Genomic DNA, 21,937 nt, shown 5'->3' with positions numbered 1-21,937 from the left:
TGAGTGATATGAAAACACACACAAAACACACAAGACACACACAGGACAGGGCTGAGACAATTATTTGGCTCATTAAAGTGTCCCTAATGTCCTTCAAACTTCCTGTTTTGTCCCAAACACAGACGTATTGAGCATAAATGAAACATTATTAGATACTTAATTCATCATTTATAAAGCACTCAGCCTACACTGATACCAATGAGTAAGTTACTTATTAAAACAACTGTAACTTTGCATTAAAAAGCTCATCTATAATGTGTTGAATTATTGTATTTTCATACTTAGTAATTTATGCATTTATGCAGCAATTATACCAATGATTTATACATGTACTAATATGGTTAGATATGTTTTCTAAACACTTATTAGTTTGTCATTTATTCAGGTACTCACTACTTGTGAGTTAAGTTCTTTAAATGAACTTTTTTTTAATAGTTCATATGAGCTATTGAACCACTGACATCCCCCCAAAAAATTATATAATACAATAAATGATGAGTTAAGTATTTAATTATGCTTAACTATGCTTGTTATTATTATAATTGTATAAATATATATTCTCTATAAAAGCAATAAATCCTCTAATTATATGAAATGATTAAGAAAGTAAACAGTTGAATATAAAAACATAACAGTTGCAGTTCAACAATTTGAAATAAGGTTGACTTTTCAAAATTAGGGATTTTATTTCACCCAAAATACGTCCAAATATACAGCTGAGTAAGAACAAGTAAAGGTTATACGAACAAATATCTACTCAAAAAAACACTGGAAACAAAATAAAACGTTCAAACTAAATACCTCACACACACACACACGCTCCTTGCGGTCTGTGTGTATTCAAACAGGCTCCGCCCTCAGCCGCCGTCCTCCATCAGGAAGTAGGACTGATGCAGACACAGCGACACAAAGACAAAAAAAAAAAGAAATTAATTAATTTGGCTAATTCAGACAGATAACGACAGAGCAGTGTGATTGTAATTGTTCTGCCTCATTTAGAATAATAATAACAAGCCAAACAAACTGTGACTGTGTTTTATTTAACTTAAAGTGACTGTGAAACAAAGACTGAGATACTGCTGTGTGTGTGTGTGTGTGTGTGTGTGTGTGTGTGTGTGTGTGTGCGTGTGAAACTGTCTGGATGTTAATTACAGTGTCACTGGATGAATATTAATATATTCTACTCACACTGCGGTTAAAGCAGCTCCTCTCTCTCCTCAGACTGTTTCCCATCGTCCTCCCTCTGTTTCAACCTGTTTCTGACTTTCACAACCTTTTTGCTCTTGTTATCTCCTCCTGTTTTTAATCCTTCTGTTTTGCATTTCTCTCCAGGTCCCTCCCCAGATGGGTCAGATGGGCGGGGTACCAGTGATGGCTCCTCAGCCAATGATGTACAACCAGCCTGTTCTCAGACCCACCAACCCCTTCGCGCCCATGCCCGGAGCCCAGGTGACGCTCACAGCTCACGTCGCTATACACAAATAAACCATTATACCACCGTATAATATGATACAATAAACCTACAGATGATTATCAGAGGTTAAACTACTCCTGTTTGTTTGTTTTCCTTCGACAATAACTCAGCGATGTTACATCATCAGTTGAAGCCCCTGATAACGTCTTAATGGCCGACGACGGCAATAAAGTGTCTTTATTAGGGTTTTTTCCGAACGTTATTGAATCGTACTACAGCTGTGGCATTATTAGCTGCACCCAGTGCGATCATGTTCGTTATGAGGAAGAATAAATCACAGGGTTTTCTTGTGTTTAACCCTCCCTGATCTTTTTTCCACTGTGACTGCTCCAGTATGTTTTTTTCAGTTTATTCGATTAGCATTTAATCCCCCCCCCCCACCAACAAATGAGATTTACTTCCAATATAAACAAAGTACAATGAGGGATGAAGCTAATCATCTTCAACAAGGCAATTCTTAAACTACATGGTCTACGTTACACCATACAGTAAATCTTCAGAACAAACATTCAGCTTCATCTTACGAAAGTCAGTATTACTCTTCTTTATACCTGATTTGTATGTTGTTTTTTTTAGTACTTTGGTTTTAAACATGTTTTTAAATGAGGAAATTGAACTTTACCTTTAGCTTCACAGTGGATAATGCTAGTTGTTTCTGAAGAACTGTGCTGCTGGTGCTCCATTCATCCAGTGGCTTTAATAATATAATAGTAACTTTATTTGTATGGCAGCTCGCAGTGCTTCACACATGAACCAATAAAACAAATCAGCAAAGCAAATCAGTTTAAAGGGATAGTTCAACATTTTGGCAAATTAGCCCATAATGGCCATAATCCCTATAGTCATAGCAGTAGGTTTGTTACCTTTAATTATCGGTGCAAGCTATTTTTAGAAAGGCGGAGCAGAGCCGTGAGCTGCTCAGAGCTGCTCAGAGCTGCGCTACAGAAGCTAATGGGATTTCTTGGTTTCCCTCATCAAACTCATCAAATACACAATCCAACAACTCCAAAATGCTCTCGTGGACAAGTTGTGACCTGCACATTCACCACGCTATGAGATAATAACAGAACGTAACAAACCTACTCCTATGACTATAGGGATTATGGCAATGGGCCAATTTGCCAAAATGTTGAACTATCCCTTTAACAGTGTATGAATACAGTATGTAAAGTAAAGTTGAAATATGTGATCACTTGCTGCTGAAGTCCAATCAAACAACTTCTCTCTCTTTTACTTTTCTCGTCTCAGATGCAGTTTATGTAATCCAGTCGGGGGGCGAAGCAGAGTGCCAAAAGCGACAAACAAACAAACAGCAGAAGAAAACACACGAGAGGAACGAAGAGATGGACGGAGGAATGATTTGATCGAGCTGAAATGACTAAGAGACAGACAGACAGACGACAAGATGACCGACCAACACCAAAAAAAAAAAACAAGTTGGAGAAAGAAGAAGAGGAGACGACCGAACAGAGGACGGAGGGACGGAGGGATCTTGTCGTCCTCGCTGGTCTTTGTCTGAAACAACTCCTTGCATGTGTGTGTGTGTGTGCGTGAATATATGAGTGTGTGTGTGTGTGTGTTTGTGTGTGTGAGCGCGCAGCCTCTTTTTGTTCAAATCGTCCTGATTTGTGTTTTTCAAAATCCTATCGATGGAGTGATGATTCAGGAGAGGGAACACGGATGAGAGAGAAAGACGTGAAAAAGACGGGCGGAGTGGAGACGAGCGGATCGAGGACGGTAAAAAAAAAAAAAAAAAAAAGTCTCGACTGGCGTGATGAGAGTCTCTGCTGCAGAATTAGCTTTATTTCATACTGGTGCTATTTTGTCTTCTCCGGGCTGCCGTCCGCCTGCAACGGCGACTTGGGAGCACTCAGGAGAGTTTGTTTAGTGCGAGAGTGTGTGTTTGAGTCTGTGTGTGTGTTTGAGTGAGTGTGTGTTTGAGTGCAGCAGTTGGTTCAGACGAAACCTTGACGACCGACCTCCTCTCCGTCCCCTCCCTCGTTCTCTGTCCACAACTGTCCAATCAGCAGCGAGAGATTTTTTTTTTCTTTGTAAAGAGGCGAATCTTCTCCAGTGTGTTTCCTGTCATTTTTCCCGCCACCGGTGGGGAAACGTGTTACCTTTGTATTTTTCTCCTGCAGCCTCTCCTGAACGTCACCAGTGGGGGCTTGTACAGAGATTTGTCTGAACCATTACTTAATAGCATTTTGTCGTTTATGGGTTTTTACTGTTACTGTTTCTCATTCTGCATTGTTTTCCTTTTTTGTTTTTTATTTTCCTAAAGCTGCAGACACACACGGAGAGAGGAGGGTCAGAGGTGACGACTCGCTCAACCGCTAACACTGTAGCATGTTGTAGCGTGTTGTTCACCTTCGCCCGGCGTTTTGTCATTGGGAATTAACATAATTTAATCACACGATTGTGTTTTGCCCTAAAAATGTTTTCTGAACATTTTCTGAAACATTAATAAAAGATAAATAATTGTTATTTAGCTAAAAAAGTATCCTCCATTTTGGCTCAGTAACCTAAAGACAGGTTGCTACATGTAGCTATCAATAGCACAAATTTGTGATTCAAAGTTTGTCAAACTGACCTTGAACAAATCTAAATGTCACCATTTTAAGTTAAGTGGGATTGTAAATGAGCTTTTTTTGCAGTCACGGAACTAAAAGTGTAGAAATTTCTCCTTTTGTCATGCTAACGAGTGTTTATTAGCACCATTAGCCGGCTAGCTAGCGGCTAGCACCTCGATGACCTGTGTGTTTCTGCTCGTCTCGTCCTCATCAGCTCACGGAGCAGATTCAAACCCTCAAGAGCTTTTTTTTTTTTTCTACGTTAGCCTAACGTACTCCCTGTTGGCGGATCCACGTTACTACTATATGTGCCAATGATTGACGACAGCAGCACTGAGTGAGTGAGCGAGTGAAATGTTACTGAATCAAAACCGAGTTCACTTTAAATTGCACTGAATCAAAGTGAGTGAGTCTTTTTAGAGGCAAACGACACTGAACGCGCGGCGTCGCCCTCGCTCCGCGGTTCCCGGAAGTTTTTTTTGTAGGGTGTGGGGGAGGGGGGATTAAGATGTCACGGCCATTTTTTTCAGCCAAAGCTTCCGTCACCATGAGATTTATTTAAATGTCGGGTGTATTTGTGCGTAATGCATTTTATTGTGCGTTCACGTGTATGCGTAACACATTTACGTGTGTGTTTTTCCCATTGAGGGCTATTTCTATTCCTGAGGATCAAAATTGTGTCAGATTTCGAGCCAAAATTTGAGCCAGCGAGTTTGACGCAAGATGAGCTCTTTTGTTTTGCTTTGTTTTTGTAAAAAAAAAAATCAAATTTTGTTGCAAAATGCACATGCAAAAATTTTGCACTGAAGTGACTATCCTGCCGCCGTGGCGCTGTTGCCAGTTTTTCTGGCATTGGGGGGTAAAAGAGATTTGAAGTTTGTAAAAGATAGTTTGGGGTTTTACAACAACAACTTTGTCTAATCTGTTTGTTTTTTTGGTTTTGTTTTGTTTTTTTAATCTAAACCGGCCACGTTGGCAGATAACTCAAAGTTATTTTCCTGCCATTCTGATGAATGAACTTGAAACCTGTTTTATTATTAGTCCCATGATCCTCAGTCCCGGTCCCAGTCCTGGTCCTTGTCCTGGTCCTGGTCCAGCATCTACGTCCCAAAAAAACCCATCAGTGATAGTCCAGTCGTATCGCACTCATCATCCACTCTGCTGTGAAATCTCTAGAATCTCGCTTCAGTCTCTGAACTCTGTCTAGTTGGTCTATCTCTAGGATGCTTTTTTAGCCTGCTTTGTCACTGTTTGATATGTGTAGATATGTAAACAAAAAAAAAGAAAAAGAGAAAAAAAAGACTAATAGTAATAATAACCAGTTTGTGTCTAGATCGTCTGCGCTCACCCATCACTGTCGCTGTTGGATAGATATTGCTCTTAGACACTTCTTGTCGCGGTCTTGTGTTAGCTTAGCTTCTCCTCATAGTATCCTCCTCCTTGACACCTGTAGACGACCTCCCGCCGTAGGAAATGGTTTCCCGCCTCCGCTCCTCTGACTATAGCTCTATTATCTCTCTCGGTGTCTCTGTCTTTTAGCTGTAGATGAAACCTTTCGGAGGCTCGGGGCTTCGTGGTTCGCTTCTCTCTCGCTTTTAAGTGCGCTCTCTCTCTCTCTCTCTCCTTCTCGCTCTCAGCGCCGCAGCCTCTTTTCTTTTTCCTCTCACCGTCTCGACAGCAGTCGGCCATCTTTTGCCTCTCGTTATGATGATGTCAGCAGCCCACGAACCGTTTTCTGATTGGACTGTTGGAGCTCAGCAGTGAATGTCACGCGCTCGGATATCCAGGTCTTTTGTGGCGGCGAATGGACGGAGGCTTCGTTGGCTGTAGCAGAGACTTCCGGTGCTTTTCTAGACCTCAGTACAGTACGTGTATAAAGTCCAACCAACGTGTTTGGAAAAACGAGCTCTGGCTAAATGCTAGCAGATTTCAGCAGCAGCTGGAAAAGTTCGTCTGCTCAGTTTGCCGATCAACAAGCTGATGTTCAGGGGTACTTTTTTTTATTTTTAGTCATAACAAAACGGGGATCCAGTACAGCGATCCCTGTCCAGTTCAGGTGTTTCGGTTCAAATCCCTGTTCGACTGGAGTTCTGCTTCTGCGGAAAAACATCTTTGCAAACTGGTGTTTCATCGGTTGATCCAATATCCTGTCAGGAAGTTTCATCTATTTTTCTTTTTCACTGTTGGGAGCAAATTACTGCCACATGTCATCATGCCGAGGGCCAGTTTTCTCATTCACCAGCTTGTCATCGTCCTTTGTAACATCAAATAATCTGAATTCTGGTTCACCAAGCGACTGGTTTTGTTTACACTTTGGTCACTGGGGCATAAACTGAATTCTGTTTCCAGACATTTTTTTGCCAAATGTGACAAATGCTACCAGCCAAAACAGTGTTAAGAGAACACATCTGAATGTGTCCGAATGACGCCCGTTTGCTTACGTAGATCCCGCAGAAGCAAAATTCCAGCTCCAAATGGTTTATTTTGGTTTTTTCGTGTCCAAATATCTCAGAACAGGAAGTTGCTTTCTTGTGTTTGTCGTGCCCTAAAACTGAACTGGTATCAGCATCGACTCCCTCTGACACTTGGAGCTTCTCCATCCTAAAAATACATTTAAAAAAAACAACCTTTTAACATTTCGGCTTCTGCTTTGGCACCAAATAAAGCTCTGATGCTGGTTCTTCTTCTATTTCCTGCTCCAGCTGTCTTACTGTCTCTAATCTGCTGTGATAACCCGGCACTTTGGTGGCACCGATCCCCAATCGGATCGTCATCACTCTGGATCTTAAATACGATGAATCCTTTCAGGTCCTACTACTACTACTACTCTTCTTTTCATTTCTCTGATGTTTGTAGATGATAGATTTGGTTGGTTTTCGGTATGAACAACAGTGTCTGAGTTACTTTTTTCAGGTGTTTTCTTGCCAGCTGATTCTACTTTTTCTTTTTCTTTTTGTAGTTTTTCTTGCGAGCTGGTTTCTTTTCTTTCCTTTCCTGTGTCTCGTTCTGTTTTCTAGACTCCTTTTTGAATCTCTCTGCATGGAAATCCAGTCCTGCCTGTTGCGATGAGGTTTTTTTTTTCTTTGTCTTTTGTGTCTTGAGTGGTTTCAAAGAGGGCGTAGAGGAGGAGACTTACTGTGGTTTTCCTTTTCGGATCTCATAAACGTTACTGGCTCGTCTCCTCGTCTCCTTAGCGTTGATGTAACTGCCAGTAATTATTACAGCTTTATCATGTAGGTAATTTTGTTATCCAGGGAGGGTTTTTTGGCCGAGCATGCAGGCTCCTTTTTCGGCAACTCCCTTCCTCGAAATCTCAACTCTCTCTCTCTTTTTTTTTTATTTTTTATTTAAAGGCTGGGTTAATGGGAATTTCCCAGTTCAACCACTGTTCTCTCTCTGGGGTTGCCCTCTGACCTGGGCGATTTTAGCACCAGAGCAGCCTCGTGGCTACCGCTAGAAGGTTTTATCCTCTCAACTTCAAAAAAGCTGCTACCGCCTCTCTGCATTGTTGTAGCACGAGTCCAGGTGGAAAGAAGGACACACACTGATAAACCTTGATGTCATATTAAAACACGTCGTCGTCGTATAGTCGTCCGCTGAGGCCGAGACTCTCCTCTGGCGAAACCATCCCTCCCTTTATTATTATTATTATTTTTTAATTCTTTCTGGGGTCGGTGAGAGCATGGTTGTATCGTTGTGGATGTTTGTTGTCCGTTTTGATTTTTCCGAAAAAGCATGATATGACAGTGATGGTGATAAATGATGACGACGTTGAAGATGATGATAAATTCTCTCCTCTTGTTGTCCCTGTTCTTAAAAATCGTCTGTCAGGCGCCCCTTTCCCTTTTTTTGAAAAAGGCGTGAAAAAGCGAGATGGATCCGCCTCTCTTGACCGTCCATGACAACGAGGGGGTTCATCGCAAAACGTGGTTGTGGTTGCGTTTTCCGTCGATGAAACGAGTCCACTGTAGCAAAAACATACGGAGCGCCAAACTTTTGTGTTACCTCTTCCCCAAAGATGTCACACTTGTTGTTAAACCTGCAGCACACTTTGTAAAGTCCTCAGTGGGGCTGATGATGCAGAGTCCCTTCATGGATTCTGCACTGCTGTGGCGCCATCTGTGGGTCGCCGTGCGCGTCGCAGGCAGCCCTCCTTTTTTTTTGTGTGCAAATTGCAAAAAAAGGGGGCCGAGAAACCCCAGACGAGTCTAGACGCCCACAGAAATGAAAGGAAAAACGAAACAAAGAGAGAGCGAGGCTGTTAAACGGATAGAAAATCTCCTCGTTTTTGTCAGTGAGCCGGTGTGTTGAAAATCAAAGATCTCTTGTGCACGTTCTGTTTTTTCTACATCTGTGTTTTTTGGTAAGAAACCTCGGATTGCTGCCTCACTATTCTGTATATAGAGAAACACACACACACACACACACACGGATACACACACACATGGATACACACAGACACACAGTCACACTCACAACACAGAGCTTAAATACATACTCTCATTATCTGCAACCGCATTATTTTTTCATTTACTCTTTATTTTTCTGAAACATTGAAAGATATTAGCGTTCATACTGCAGTATATAGGTATGATTACTACTCAGTGGGGGCGGGGCTAAAACACAAGACAGACGACATCAGGATCAGCCATGAATTCTCAATGATGCCAAATGTTTTTTGAGCAGAATACACCTTTTAATCTGTTCCTCTCTCTTCTCTGTCTCCCCCCCACCCCAACAACCCAACCCAACCCACCCCACCCCAATCCAACCCCCTCCAAATCTCTTTGTACATTTTTTCTATTTATTTAAAGCAGAAATATATGGATTGTATCAAGCATGGAAAGGCAAAACAAATGTTACAGTCGACAAAAATCACAGGCTTTTATTTTACAGCAGTATATTTGTTTATTCTAGGGATTTGTTTTCTCTCTCTCTTTTTTTTGGAAGAAATAAAAAGTCATTTTCCATTCCTAAATGATGGTCTGTGAGTTTTTTTTTTTGACAAGGAGCTTCAACGCGGCAAAGAAAAGTCGACAAACCATTAAAATGTACTTTTTAAAGTCTCGGGTGATAAAATATTCGAGGCCTTGAAATGTCAAACGGAGCTTCTCCTGACTTTTAATTGCAGCGCCTCAGGGCCTGAGAATGTGTTTTCTTAATTCTGCCTCTTCTCCAGTGAAATCTCCACCCATGTTTTACCCCACTTCAATGTGCAGGTTTATAATTCAGCGGCTTTTTTAACCTTGTTTATCCTATAAATATTTACATACATGCAGAAAGCCATAATAAGATTTAACACACATTAACCTCTCATCCTCTGCTGAGGTTAAATGCTTTGCTGAGGGGAAAAGGATGGAGGGAAGACGACTGTGTAATAATAATAATTTTCTTTTATATTATGGTAAACTTTACTCTTGAAATAATAAAATACAGTGCAGAAAAAAAAGAATAAACTCAATTTAGACTCAATTTTTCCTCATGGCATGTTTCTGTTGGAGACCTTCACCTGGTTTCACAGTACAGTATAGTACAGTATCAAAAAAAGATTTGTGTGTTCAGATCAATAACTTCCTCCAGTTCAGGGTTGGAGCCAAATGATCTGTGAAGAATTGTATTTCACTAAATATTACATTATTTTAAGTCATGATTCCAGCTGTTTGATCGTTTTTTAGTTAAATTTTGACAGAAATTAATACAATATATGAAGATTTTCTTGGGTCATGTTTACGGAACAAGCGGCTTCTTTCTATGGACTGGACTGGACAATAATATGATTTATAGGCTGTATTTCTTCTTTGCATTAAGGTGCATTATAACGTTCATCAAAAGAAATTACAGGACTGAATGGATACATTTTAATGATAATATTAATGCATCTTGTATATGTAAACCTTTTCTGGGTATGCAAAGACATGTGACATGATTGGTTGGATTTAAACGTTTAAAAGTTTTGCTCATAATTAAATGCAAAATTAAACATTTCCAAGGTTAAGATAATAAAAAAGGTGCCAAAATATCCTCAAACATCTATTATGGATAAAGATATTTACAATAAGTGAGAGAGAATTTCCCACGACACATTATTCTGTTTTCATAAGTTAACATAAGTGGCACCTTTAAAAAGTCCCAGAGACCCAGTGACTGTGGGAAAGCTTTAATTAGCACTTATCCCCAGCGTGTATAGTTACTGTTTACATGCTTGTTAACGGGCACACACACTGGTAATGTGCTGTGTGTTGACCTGAAACACGTCCGCAGCCTGTTGTGTGTCATTATTACATGCAGGACGACTCAGCGCTGGGATTTAAAAGCAGTTTCCCTCCTGCTGAGTCTGAATAATGACCGTGTTTGTGTACATTTGTTCCACAATCACATCAAGAGGCTCTCGCAGGCGTCAGCGCTGATGTATGTGGTTGTATTTCTACTTTTTTTTTTTTTTGACTAAGTGGTCCTTAGTCAGGAATACATCAGTCAGGATGTAGTGAAGCTGACAAACAGCAGTGTTTTGTCTTTAGTGAATAATTTATGGTCGCTCCACCTGTTGTCGCTGCAGTTTGTCTCTGTGCTCAGGATGAATGAGGCTCTGCTGCATGAAGCCGCCATGTAAACCTCCTTATTACTAATCCAGCAGAGTTCGCCTTTTAAACTGCTAATAAATGACTTTAATTACACAGTTTAAGACTAGATTAGATTTAAGATCTTTGATGTTCACTCATCTACTCTAACAGGCCACAAGGGCTTGTTAAGAGAAATAAGAGCAGTTTATATCAATTGTGTTGTTGCTGTTTATACCAATTAACAGCTAATTTGAATACATATTGATACAGGTGAACAGGAAATAAAAGATTTTAGAAAATATTATTTTAATATAATCTACATAAACACATAAAATCAATGAATTACTAAAGATTAACAGTGAGTAGCCACAGTGGGAATCACAGGCTTCGCTTTTACATTAAAAAGTCAAAGTTGTAGTTTGGTGTTTTGTAAATTACACTTTTTAGATAAAGACATGACTCCAGTTACAAGTTTTTGTGCTAAATAGTTACAGGACAAAACTTCATTTCAGCAATTGCTTAATAATTAAACAAACAAAATCTTCAGTGTGCTTAAGTAATTTCTTAAATGTTGTTTTTAAAAACCACAGAGTCTCGAATTAGGACTAACTGACTGACAAATATGCTAACAAACTAATTTACTAAGAGACTAAATATCTAATTAATGAGCTAACCAGCTAACACAGAATGTAACAAATGAACTACAAACTAATAATAACAAAGTGACAAAGTAGTTAGCCTAACTAACTAAGAAACAAACTAACAAATCAACAAAGTTACACAATACCTATCAAACATATTAACATAGACACAAGAAACTATTATAGAAACTAAACAAAGTAACAAATTAACTTACAAAGTAACAAACAAACAAAGTAACAACTGCACACATAACTTTCTAAGGAGTTGATTGGGGGTTAATAGATGAATGTCATTGGTTTAGAACGAGGGTCGACAATCACAGATGGTTTTATCGTTCTGCTGTCGACCAGTGAGTTATTTCCTACTTGTTAAAAACCTCCAGTAGGTTTGAACGGAGTCGTTGAGCTGCAGTGAAAACGTCAGCGTCCACTCTGCTGCACTAAGTGACAGACTCCCACAAGTCGTTGGGTCTATTGTGGCGTCCGTCGGGCCGCAGCAGGGCCTGAGCCTGACAGCCGAGCTTCACCAGGAGGAATGTCATCATCCCCCACCTACAGATACGCTCTGACAGCTGTAAATTTAGACAGCAGGGCAGAGAGAGGGAGGGAGAGAGGGAAGGAGAGGGAGGGAGAGCTATTTTTATCTTTCATTCAGCAAGGCCCAAACCAGAGAGACAGAAGGTGGTCACTTCCTTCTGGATCTCTCTCTCTGCTGCTGCCAGAAACTTCTGGAGCTCTGACCAGGAACTTTAAGACCAGGAAGGAGGAAGATCAAGCTCAGTGAATAGAAAAAGAAAAGAAGAAGTAGTAGAAGGAGAAACCCAACGAACTAACAGGCCAACATGGCTCTACTGTGCTACAACAAAGGCTGTGGTGAGAAGTACGACGCTGACAAGAACAAGGACGGTAAGAGCTTGTTTCTTCTCCTGTGGTTTTACAAAAGGTTTTAAATGAGTCGGCTTTGTTGTTACATTTTGGGTCTGAGGCCTCGTTGTTGCAGATTTTCTTAAATTCCTCTTGTTTACACTAAAATCTCCATGGTTTCTCACCCAAACTTTCCTGAAATTTGTATCAACATTGCTATGCCACTCAGTTGGTAAAACTGGAATCACTTTTTTTTATATCAAAAAGTTAGTTTCACTAAGAAACTTTTTCCAAAGCCAGTAAAACAATATTTCCCTCAGCACCTGCTTTTATTTTGAAAGTATGCTAATATGATCTGATTTTTTTTCATGTTTTTTCGCCTTAATTTGCAAAAAATAACTGTAGAAACTGAACAGAAAATCACAATCAGTTTTTTTTTTAGAGTGTATACGACAGGTGACAGGAGGATTGTGTGAAGTTGTGTCCTCACAGTTGCAGCCTCCGTCCTCTGACTGAGCTCAGCATGCATCATGGGGGGGCCACGTGTCTCCAGCTGCACAGCCAACCAGCTTCCTTTTATGGGGCAGTGCTCAGCTCAGTGACTCCTGAGGACAGCTGCTGAGCGTCCAAATACAGACTCACTCTGTCCCTTTCTCTTTTTTTAATCTCCTCCTACAGACTCATGCCTCTTCCATCCAGGAGTCCCCATCTTCCACGATGCTCTGAAGGTGAAAATCGCTCACAAGTAAACAAATAAATCAAAAAATACTTTAATTCCCGTGCATTAGAAATAATCAGACGCTGCTTCTGTCTTTTTTTTTTTCTTTCAGGGTTGGTCGTGCTGTAAAAAGAGAACGACAGACTTCTCTGAGTTTCTCTCCATCAAGGTAAGAAGAAAAATAAATAAACAGCTCAGGGTCAAACACGCTGTTAACATCTGCAGGAAGAACTCATGTTCATTCCTGTAAATATCTGTGGTTTATTATGATGTATATGGAGGAGGAGGAGGAGGAGGAGGAGGAGGATGAAGAGGAGGAGGAGGGGGTGTAAGGTCAGAGGACAGATTAACTCCCAGTTTAAAGTCTCAGCAGAGAAGAAAGTGAAATACTGAATAAAGCAGCTCATGTGAAGGCGTCGTTAACAGACCGACTCTGGACTATTTTCTGCATTTTAAACCTCACAGCCGTTTGTGTCGGTGAATAAATAACCTGTAAAATCTCTAAACTAGAATCAATCAATATAATTAAACTCTGACTGAATGAATTCTAGAGGAAAACACCTTGGAGTTTCAAAACAAATTTCACAATTTCATGACTGGATTATTATATTAATGTCTTTGCTTATGCATGTGATCATTTCTTATCATTAGTTTTTGTTGTAGAATTGTGATTTTAAGGTGTTTGAATTTAGAATAGATTAGTGGGTAAAAAAGTATGAATTTTCTCAGATTGTAATCAGATTACTCTGAGTGATGAATCACAGTCCGTCCTTCATCAGTGTTTTTGTGCTGAGCTGCAGTGAAGGGACAGAAACACAAAGAGGGAACCTTGAAAGACGCATTCTTCTTTTAGTCCAACAAGACTTCAGATTAATACTGGACCTTTTTTTATTTTACACAAAAGCAGAAGGACTTTGTTGTGTCGCTCGTGTTTGAAATCCATCAACTCCATCATGATTGAATCTTTTAAAGGTCACAGCTGTGACCTGAACTGAACTGAACCGAACCTACTGCACCGGAGACAAGGCCCTGGACAACATGTTACAGTAAAATGTTTGTTAGGTTAAAGGAGAATTCTGGTCATTTTCTAAGTAACGCTCCACAGTTCTAGGTCCCTGAGTGCGACCATAGGAAAGAATCTGAGAAAAATCTGTGCAGACTGGACCTAGCTCTCCTCCTGCTAGCTGCGCTACACTGCAGTTAAACAACGAAGTAATGGGGGCAGTTCTTCTGACCGCGACTTTGGCCTCTTTATAATGCTGAAAATATCACTAGAAATGCTTTGCAACATCCACCAGTTCCTTACCACACAACAATGAGTGTGTATAACTATAATAAATATGAGAGAGCAGTGTTAACCCTTATTTTAATCACGTACCTCTGTTTACTCTAGCTTCCTGGATAGACCTTACTAGTCGACTGTCGAGCTCGGGACTTTTCTCAGATTTTTTTCCTATGGTCGCACTCAGGGACCTAGAGCTGTAGCGTTACTTAGAAAATGACCAGAATTCTCCTTTAACCTGAATCACCATCTTCTTCTAACCATGGCAACTGATTGGTATAGTATTGTAGCTCTTATTCATGGTAACTATGACAACCACAGTCAGGTAGGCTCCACACAAACAGCTGTAATGTTACTGTAGGTGTGATGCTCCTCCGGCTCGTATCAGAGGGAAGTCTGTGGGTATTTAGGCCGGAGGAGCCGGAGAACGACGTGTAGACGAGGAGTCGCAGCCTATCTGGGGTTTCAGACTCTCCAGCGAGGTGAGGTGACCCCTGCCGCCTGCTGTCGTTTGTGAACAGGGCTGCACCCGCGGGCGCCACAGCAACGAGAAGCCACAGGAGCCTCTGCGGCCGGAGGTCACGTCAGATAAGGCCGAGATTAAACACACCAACGGCCAGGAGATAATCTTCCAGGGACCCAAGTCTGCAGAGACGCTGCAGAAAGAGAGACCCAGGTGTGTGTGTGTGTGTGTGTGTGTGTGTGTGTGTGTGTGTGTGTGTCAGTGTATGTGTGTGTGTTTTCCTCTATGCATTAATTCACAGAGGTCGGGAGGAGGTCACGGGCAACATCACTGGGTTTAATAATTTAGTGCCCAACGCCAAGTCTCCATCTGCAGGTCTGCGCTGAGGCTGCAGTTGTGTGTGAGTGCTTGTTTCCCAGCATGCATTTCCTGTGTTAACATGAACGTGTGTGTGTGTTTGTGTGCAGTTCAGACGAGCCCATGACCAAGCTTCCCCAGAAAGTGTCGGCGTCACTGGCTCAGGTGCTGGAGAAACTGGAGATCAGTCAGAGAGCTGAGCAAGAACAGAAAGGTCAGTGTGTGTGTGTGTGTGTGTGTGTGTGTGTGTGTGTGTGTGTGTGTGTGTGTGTGCGTGTATAATCATATTCAGTCATTTCAAAAAGTCTACATCCTACTGTAAGGATAACATTCTTCTTTATTTTGTTCCACAGAGAGTCAGGCCGTCGTACCGGGGACAAGATGCAAGAACCCAGGATGTAAAACAGTGAGTTACTATTTTTTATCATCTGTTTATTTATGTTTATTTTGTTTGTTGCTGATGTTGGAGAGTGAGTTCATGTTCAGATGCTGTAAAAGATTCAAACTCACACATTCACTCATTCCTGTTCTTCACATCGTAAAGGTTATTAACTGCACCATCTAGTGGCCGAGTGTTGTAACAACATCACTGCACCACCTCACTTTTTCAACCTCTGCTGCTTCCATGATGTTTAGTTTTACTTTTAAATAATGACATTTACTCAAAAAATGTACATATATAACTTCGAATCGCTTTTTTTTTTTTTTTTAATTTACTTTTTATTGTTTTTTTTAATACACATACAATATGTGCCAACAGGGCACAAAAAACACACAGGTTAACAAAACGTAACATGACAAGGGGAGGATTTGTTCATTAAGTGGAGCATCCGAGTCAGGCATAAACACATCATACATAAAAGGATGTTTCTTGAGGATATGGAGCAAAACATTTCTTAATCAAGAGTTTAGCCTTATCTTTGTGATCTATATGAAATCAGGTCTTACAGTTGACACGTAGCTGAGCCATTTCAACCAGTTCTCTTCAAAAATATCATATTGGTTTTTGAGTTTGAATGTAATTCTCTCCATAACATATATATTATAAACGATATCGATCCATTCATTAATTGTTGGTTTGTCTTTTTTAAACCACTTTCTGGTCAGAGCCTTTTTACACCCCACTAGCAACACTCTCAGAAGGTATTTGTCTCTCTTTGGAAGATCAAGTCCATCCAGATCACATAGGTATATGACTTTGAAATTTAAAAACATCTTCCTTTTGAAAACATAACTTCGAATCGCTTTTAAACCAATTTTTGAACTTTACACATTGACTCAATGTAAATATTGTCATCATTACATCACTGAATTAATTTGAAAGCTACAGTTTGTAGGTAAAAAATACAAATAATCCTCTCATTACTGTAAATAAAATGTGAATAGATTAGAAATATTCTATATCGAATTATGTATTGTAATTTAATGTCACAGTTTGTCAAATTTAAGATTTTAAAGGCCTGAGCTGTTATATAATAGATCTGTCTAACTATGATCTATGTGTGTTTGTGTGTTTAGACCTATGAAGGCCCACAGACGGACTCGGAGGTCTGCACCCACCACCCTGGAGGACCCGTCTTCCACGAGGGGTAAGAAACCAAACACGTTTCCACTTGTGTAGTCTGGATCTTACAGCAGAGCAGAGGCATCGTGAATAATCTACAGAGTCATAATTATAATCTCTATTTGTTAATTACTTTCTACAAAGGACGAACGCAAACAAGACCAAAACTAAACAAAACAAAACAAAAGAAAAGTGAAGGTCATGTAAGGAAAAAGCAAGAAACATAAAAGCTAAAATATACAAAGAAAGATCAAAGAGTTAATTAACGATCAGTAATTCAAGCATATGAAGAAAAAGAAGAGAGTTTAGAATTACATTAACACCTACAGTACAGTATATCCCTTCATTTCCCACATTAATTTGCTGCATGTTGGATCTTCAAAGCTGAGTAAACACCAGTCAGGTGGATGTGAGCAGTGTCCTGTTTATCTGCTTCTGTTCAGATACAAGTACTGGAGCTGCTGCTGCATAAAGACAATAGACTTCAATGCTTTCCTCGACCAGAAGGGCTGCACCACGGGGAAACACCGCTGGATCCCCAAACAGGTACAGAAGTACACACTGCACAGGACACCACCTGCAGCGGCGTGGATCATAAATAACATGACGGGTCAGCAGAAACAAACAGTCACTGGGAAATGACCTTGAAGGGCTGAGGAATTATTTGTGATACGCAGAAAGAACAAAGGTGACAAAAACCTTTAAAATTTGACTTTTAGTGTGATTTGATTTGTTCACCTGGTTTGTTACTAGAAACTTCCTTTAGGTTTTTGATCAGAAATCTTTCAAAATTCGGAGGAAATTAGTGATTTAAGGTGAAAACACGTCAAATCTTGGTTGTGAAAGTCACTTAAATACGATAAATTCAGAGAAGAAATCTAAGTTATTAAAATAGTAAACCGTTTACTGCTTTATATTTTACTGATAAGATAAGATAAAATAATCCTTTATTTGTCCCACAGTGGGGAAATGTATAGGGTTGCAGACAACAGCAAAGAAATGACAGATAATAAATAGCAGATGGTAATAGCAAGCTTAACGAAATACTCATTCATAGCCTTAAAGAAGTATTTCTGTTGTTAATATTGATCTGTTACTATCAAAACAAGGTGTGTGATGAAAACATTTATATTTATGAGTTAGATTGAAAGATTTCTCACTTACTGGTCATATACAAAGTTGTAGTATTCAGACATATCCAGTTTAATCTGACTAATCTGTCTTTGTGTGTTTGTGTGTGTTGACAGGACAAGAAGAAGGTGGCGTGTCGACACGACTGGCACCAAACTGGAAACAATGTTGTCGTGACGATTTACGCCAAGAACGCACTCCCTGAACTGACCAGCATAGAAGCCAACAGGACAGTGGTGAGTGACACACAATCACATAATCAATCAGACATATTCAGTTAAAGCAGAAGTAAGCGGAATTTTTGTGTTAATATAAGTCTTAAATAGTTCTATCTTCCGACAGCAATCACTTACATAGAGTGTTTGGTCTGAAACACGGGTCTGTCAGTCACTCTGCTCTGCTGTAAGCCGAGGAGAAAACTTTCCTTGTATCCTACAACCTTTATCCAATGAGGAGAGAGAACGGCATAAAGGGGCGGTCCTCTCTGTGTGTGCAACCAAGGGATGCGCGTGAATGTGGTGACGTAGGGACGAGGGCGGGGACTGCTAACTCCATCGGCTGACAGGAAGTTAGCCAAAACCACCGGATCGCTTACTTCTGCTTTAACACATCGATACGCAAACATGGATTTGAAAAAACCTTCAAAAACCTCTTTGCAATTTGAAACAATGACCTAATTGGAAACTACATAATCTGCCAAGGCTTCATAGAGCTTGTTTGTTTCATAATATTTCAGTTTTACAATTTCTAATAATGACAAAGAGCAATGCTTTCATTGATTATGGTTAGTGGCCATGTTAGTAGATACAACATGTCCCATAAAAGTTTTACATAAATGTAATTTAAGATTTGTTCCAATTTGGTAAATATGTTCATTTAAAGCATTTCTAAAGTTAACTTAAGATGGCAAAAGGAAGTGAGGGTAATTTATGGATTGATTGAGAAAAGTGCTTTGAAAGTAATCTTTTAATTAATTTTGATATAACAATATCATTAAATTTTTTGTATAAAAGTTTATTTTACGGTATATATAATTTGTATGTCTTATGATTAGAAATTCATCTATTTTTTCATCATTTCATCCTTCTTCTCTGCAGCTCTCGTGTCAAATCCAGTTTGAGAACAATAAGGTTTTCAAGAGGCAGTTCCACATGTGGGGGGTGAGTAATGACATTTATCTTGGATCTACATTTTTTAAAGCATTTCAACTTCTTTCAAGGATGATTGTACTCTCTCTTCATTTTTTCCTTTGAGACCTTTCATCCTTTTCTCTCTGGACTCTCTTCAGGTGGTCAACGTCAAACAGAGCTCGGTCAACATGGTCCCGTCCAAAGTGGAGATCATGTTGCGTAAAGCCGACCAGGTGGCCTGGGGCAAACTGGAGGACCCCAACTACAAGCCAGAGGCCGAGCCCGTAGACGACACGATGCCCGACGACAACGAGTCCCAACAACCTGACTGGGACATCGCGGACGACGACATCAGCGACTCGGACGATGAGTGGGCCTACGAAGAGCAGAAAAAAGAGCAGGAGAAGCAGATGGAGGAGCAGAGGAAGAGGGCGGAGGAGCTGCAGAATGCACAGAGGGAGGTGGAGGAGGAGATGAGGAGGGCGGCGGAGGAGAGGAGGAAGACGGAGGAGCTGGAGGAGAAGAGGAGGCAGGAGGAAGGGGGGGACTTCGATGACATGCCCGACCTGGAGTAACAAAGTTTTTATCTGCTCTGAATTAGATTGGTTTCAGAAAAATATCCAATTCAAAAGTCATTTTTTTTGTAACAAGTAAAATCAAATGTTGATTTTCCAACTCCATGTTTTGAAGCTACAAATCCAGATTCACTGTGGCAAACACCTTCTACAATCTTTTCCTGAAGCAAATTATTGACAAACACCAGATTCTTTATATTTTATTTAAGCGTAATTCTACGTATTGGTGTTTTTCTCATGTCCAGTTCTCAAAACAAGAAATAAAGAATTTTCTATGTCTGTTTTTATGTCTAAATCTTTTTTTATGTTTAAATCGCTGGTCTTTTTAAAAAAGTTTACTACAATTAAAACAATTCAGGCCGACAGCTGAAACCCAGCACAGATAAATGGCTGTAGCCGTGTACAGACTTATTATCCATCACACGTTCCCACGCGTTTTAAACAGAAAGATTAATCATTCATTTAAAAGCCTAATGAATCATTTGACTGGTATTAAATGCCGCCGCTTTGAACAAAACAGTTTAGGTCAGATTACCTTATAGTTGGTGAGTCATGCTCATTATTGTAGCTCAACACATTGTTATCAGCTTTACGAGCCGACCGTACATCTGAGAACACGCCTACGCCACCAATGACTCACTGCAGCTTCACTACAGGCAAAGAAAGACTGATAGATGTTTAGAACAAGTGGTTACATGTGATTAATGATTGATATATCTGTCTTAGTATTTGTCATGTGATCAAGATAGATTTCGTAGGAATAATTTCCTTCTGTCTGACTTGTCTAGCTAGCCAATCCCTCTTTAGACTAATATTCAAACCACCTAAATATTTCGCATGACACAGAAATGCAAAAAATGTGGAAATAAGTTCATGCATTAATAGGTCAATACAATTATAAAAACATATAGCCTATTGCATTTTTTATTACCAAAATGAATCTGCTAGATTCATTGTAAATTTTAACTATGCAATAGTGACAATAACAATAATCTATTCTATTCCATTCTATTCAAAATGAACATATTTTATATTTTAATGGAATTCTTCATTTATTTACACATGTTTTGTTTTCATACTGTAGATGGCTGGATGAGATTTTAAAGAACCTTGTAGAGCCACATTATGTAACTAGAGAATGCATTTCCTGAAGGAAGTATGGGTGAATGCTGAAAGCTGGAAGCTGAATAAATTGTTGAAACAATGCTGAATTGTGAAGAAAGAAGTGAAGAAATAGCTGAATCAATCTTGAAAAGATGAAACAATATCTGAAGACATGGAAGAAGGAGCCTTATTATTACGCCTTATTATGTAATATTGTAATGAATATTCACCTCATGATGTAATAATTGCATTTTGTAATAATCTGCAATTTGTGATAAATTGTTACATAATACACCAAATTATTACATTTTCTTCATAAAAAGTGCAACACCCTCATTGTGTAATAATTCGGTGCATTATTACAAAATGTAGCAAAGTTTATTACATATTGCGTTAAAGAATCTTATTACAAAATATGGCAGATTATTACAAAATGCATTACTACATCAAGAGGTGAAAATTTATTACATTTTTACAATTTTAACATGTATGTAAGAAATGCTTAATCAATGATGTCAATGTTTTGATATGGAAAAATTCTTTGTAAATTTGCAATGTTTTTGATTGTATCTTAAAGTACCTTAAAGTTAGGTTATTGTTTTTTCAGCATATGATACAATTATAACTTTGTACGGATGGATTAAATCTGAAGACACTTGTCATTTTGTAAAATTGCCTGGAACATAATAACAGATGCAAATGCAACAAAGCCTTGATTTCTGGTGTGATGAAACGTTTTTCTGCTGTAGATGACGTCATTTTGTGACAGCCCAATCTTCATCTGACAAACTATTTTTGACGAACTATTTTAAAGTGCGGTCATGTAATTCAACACGCTGCAAACAAACAACGAACCAAACAAAAAAAGCGAAATACAAGAGCAAAAAACAAAGGAACATCACAAAAAGAACAAAGAGCCATCAACACAGGACACCAGCGTCACACTTCAATAATTCATTTAATCTCCAAAGGGTTGCGCTGACTTTGTCTTTGTTACACACTGCACACGATAACACAATAAAAACACCTCGCAACGTACAAGGTCGTGCAACATCTAGTCTGGCTTCCAGCATTGCGCACACAGTCTCAGATATATAGGCTGTTCAGATCGGGGGGGTGCATTCACTAATGTTGTCTTATGGAAAACTGTTGCACAAACATGGCGGAGTGTTCAGAATCACTTCAGTTTCTCAGCTGTCGTTTTTTTTCTTCTCAGCTTCGTGTAACTCCTTCTGAGGAGTTTCAGTCCAAATTGTCATTTTTCTACGGCTTGGAAAAAAAAAAAAAAGTAAAATCATTAAAACATAATTTTCTGATATGTTAAAAAACCAAAAACAGAAATCATCGTTTAAAAGACCATTAAACATAGGCAACTAGTTTTTAATCCTATAATGGCTTCCACAAAGGTGTGTTCATTTCAGCAAACGCTAATTAAAATTAAAAATACACAAAAAAATCACCCAAACATTGGCTAAACACAGGCTGTACATGACATCTCTTC

The 21,937-nt window shown here is 39.4% G+C and overlaps 2 protein-coding genes across 3 annotated transcripts in view; both read left to right on the top strand.

Annotated features, from left to right (window-relative positions):
* The window catches only part of LOC311002088 (phosphatidylinositol-binding clathrin assembly protein), an 88,885-nt gene extending 85,708 nt beyond the window's left edge, over positions 1-3,177 (top strand). For both annotated transcript variants that reach the window (XM_083993310.1, XM_083993309.1), the window contains 2 exons: positions 1,333-1,449; positions 2,723-3,177. In XM_083993310.1, coding sequence (XP_083849436.1) covers positions 1,333-1,449; positions 2,723-2,737 — 132 coding nt within the window. In that variant the 3' untranslated portion in view covers positions 2,738-3,177. The remainder of the gene's footprint in view (positions 1-1,332; positions 1,450-2,722) is intronic.
* Positions 3,178-11,898: 8,721 nt separating this feature from the next.
* LOC311001618 (cysteine and histidine-rich domain-containing protein 1) lies at positions 11,899-19,565 on the top strand. Its single transcript, XM_083992727.1, has 11 exons — positions 11,899-12,154; positions 12,791-12,840; positions 12,943-12,999; positions 14,634-14,788; positions 15,043-15,146; positions 15,286-15,338; positions 16,451-16,521; positions 16,940-17,042; positions 17,744-17,863; positions 18,725-18,787; positions 18,916-19,565. Exons 1-11 carry the CDS (start codon positions 12,091-12,093, stop codon positions 19,330-19,332), a joined length of 1,257 nt encoding a protein of 418 aa, XP_083848853.1. The 5' UTR covers positions 11,899-12,090; the 3' UTR covers positions 19,333-19,565.
* Positions 19,566-21,937: the final 2,372 nt, after the last annotated feature.

This window comes from Trachurus trachurus, assembly GCF_905171665.1.
Source record: "Trachurus trachurus genome assembly, chromosome: 18".
Lineage (NCBI taxonomy): Eukaryota > Metazoa > Chordata > Actinopteri > Carangiformes > Carangidae > Trachurus > Trachurus trachurus.
Note: the sequence above shows the minus strand (reverse complement) of the source record. Positions and strands in the feature narration are given on the sequence as shown.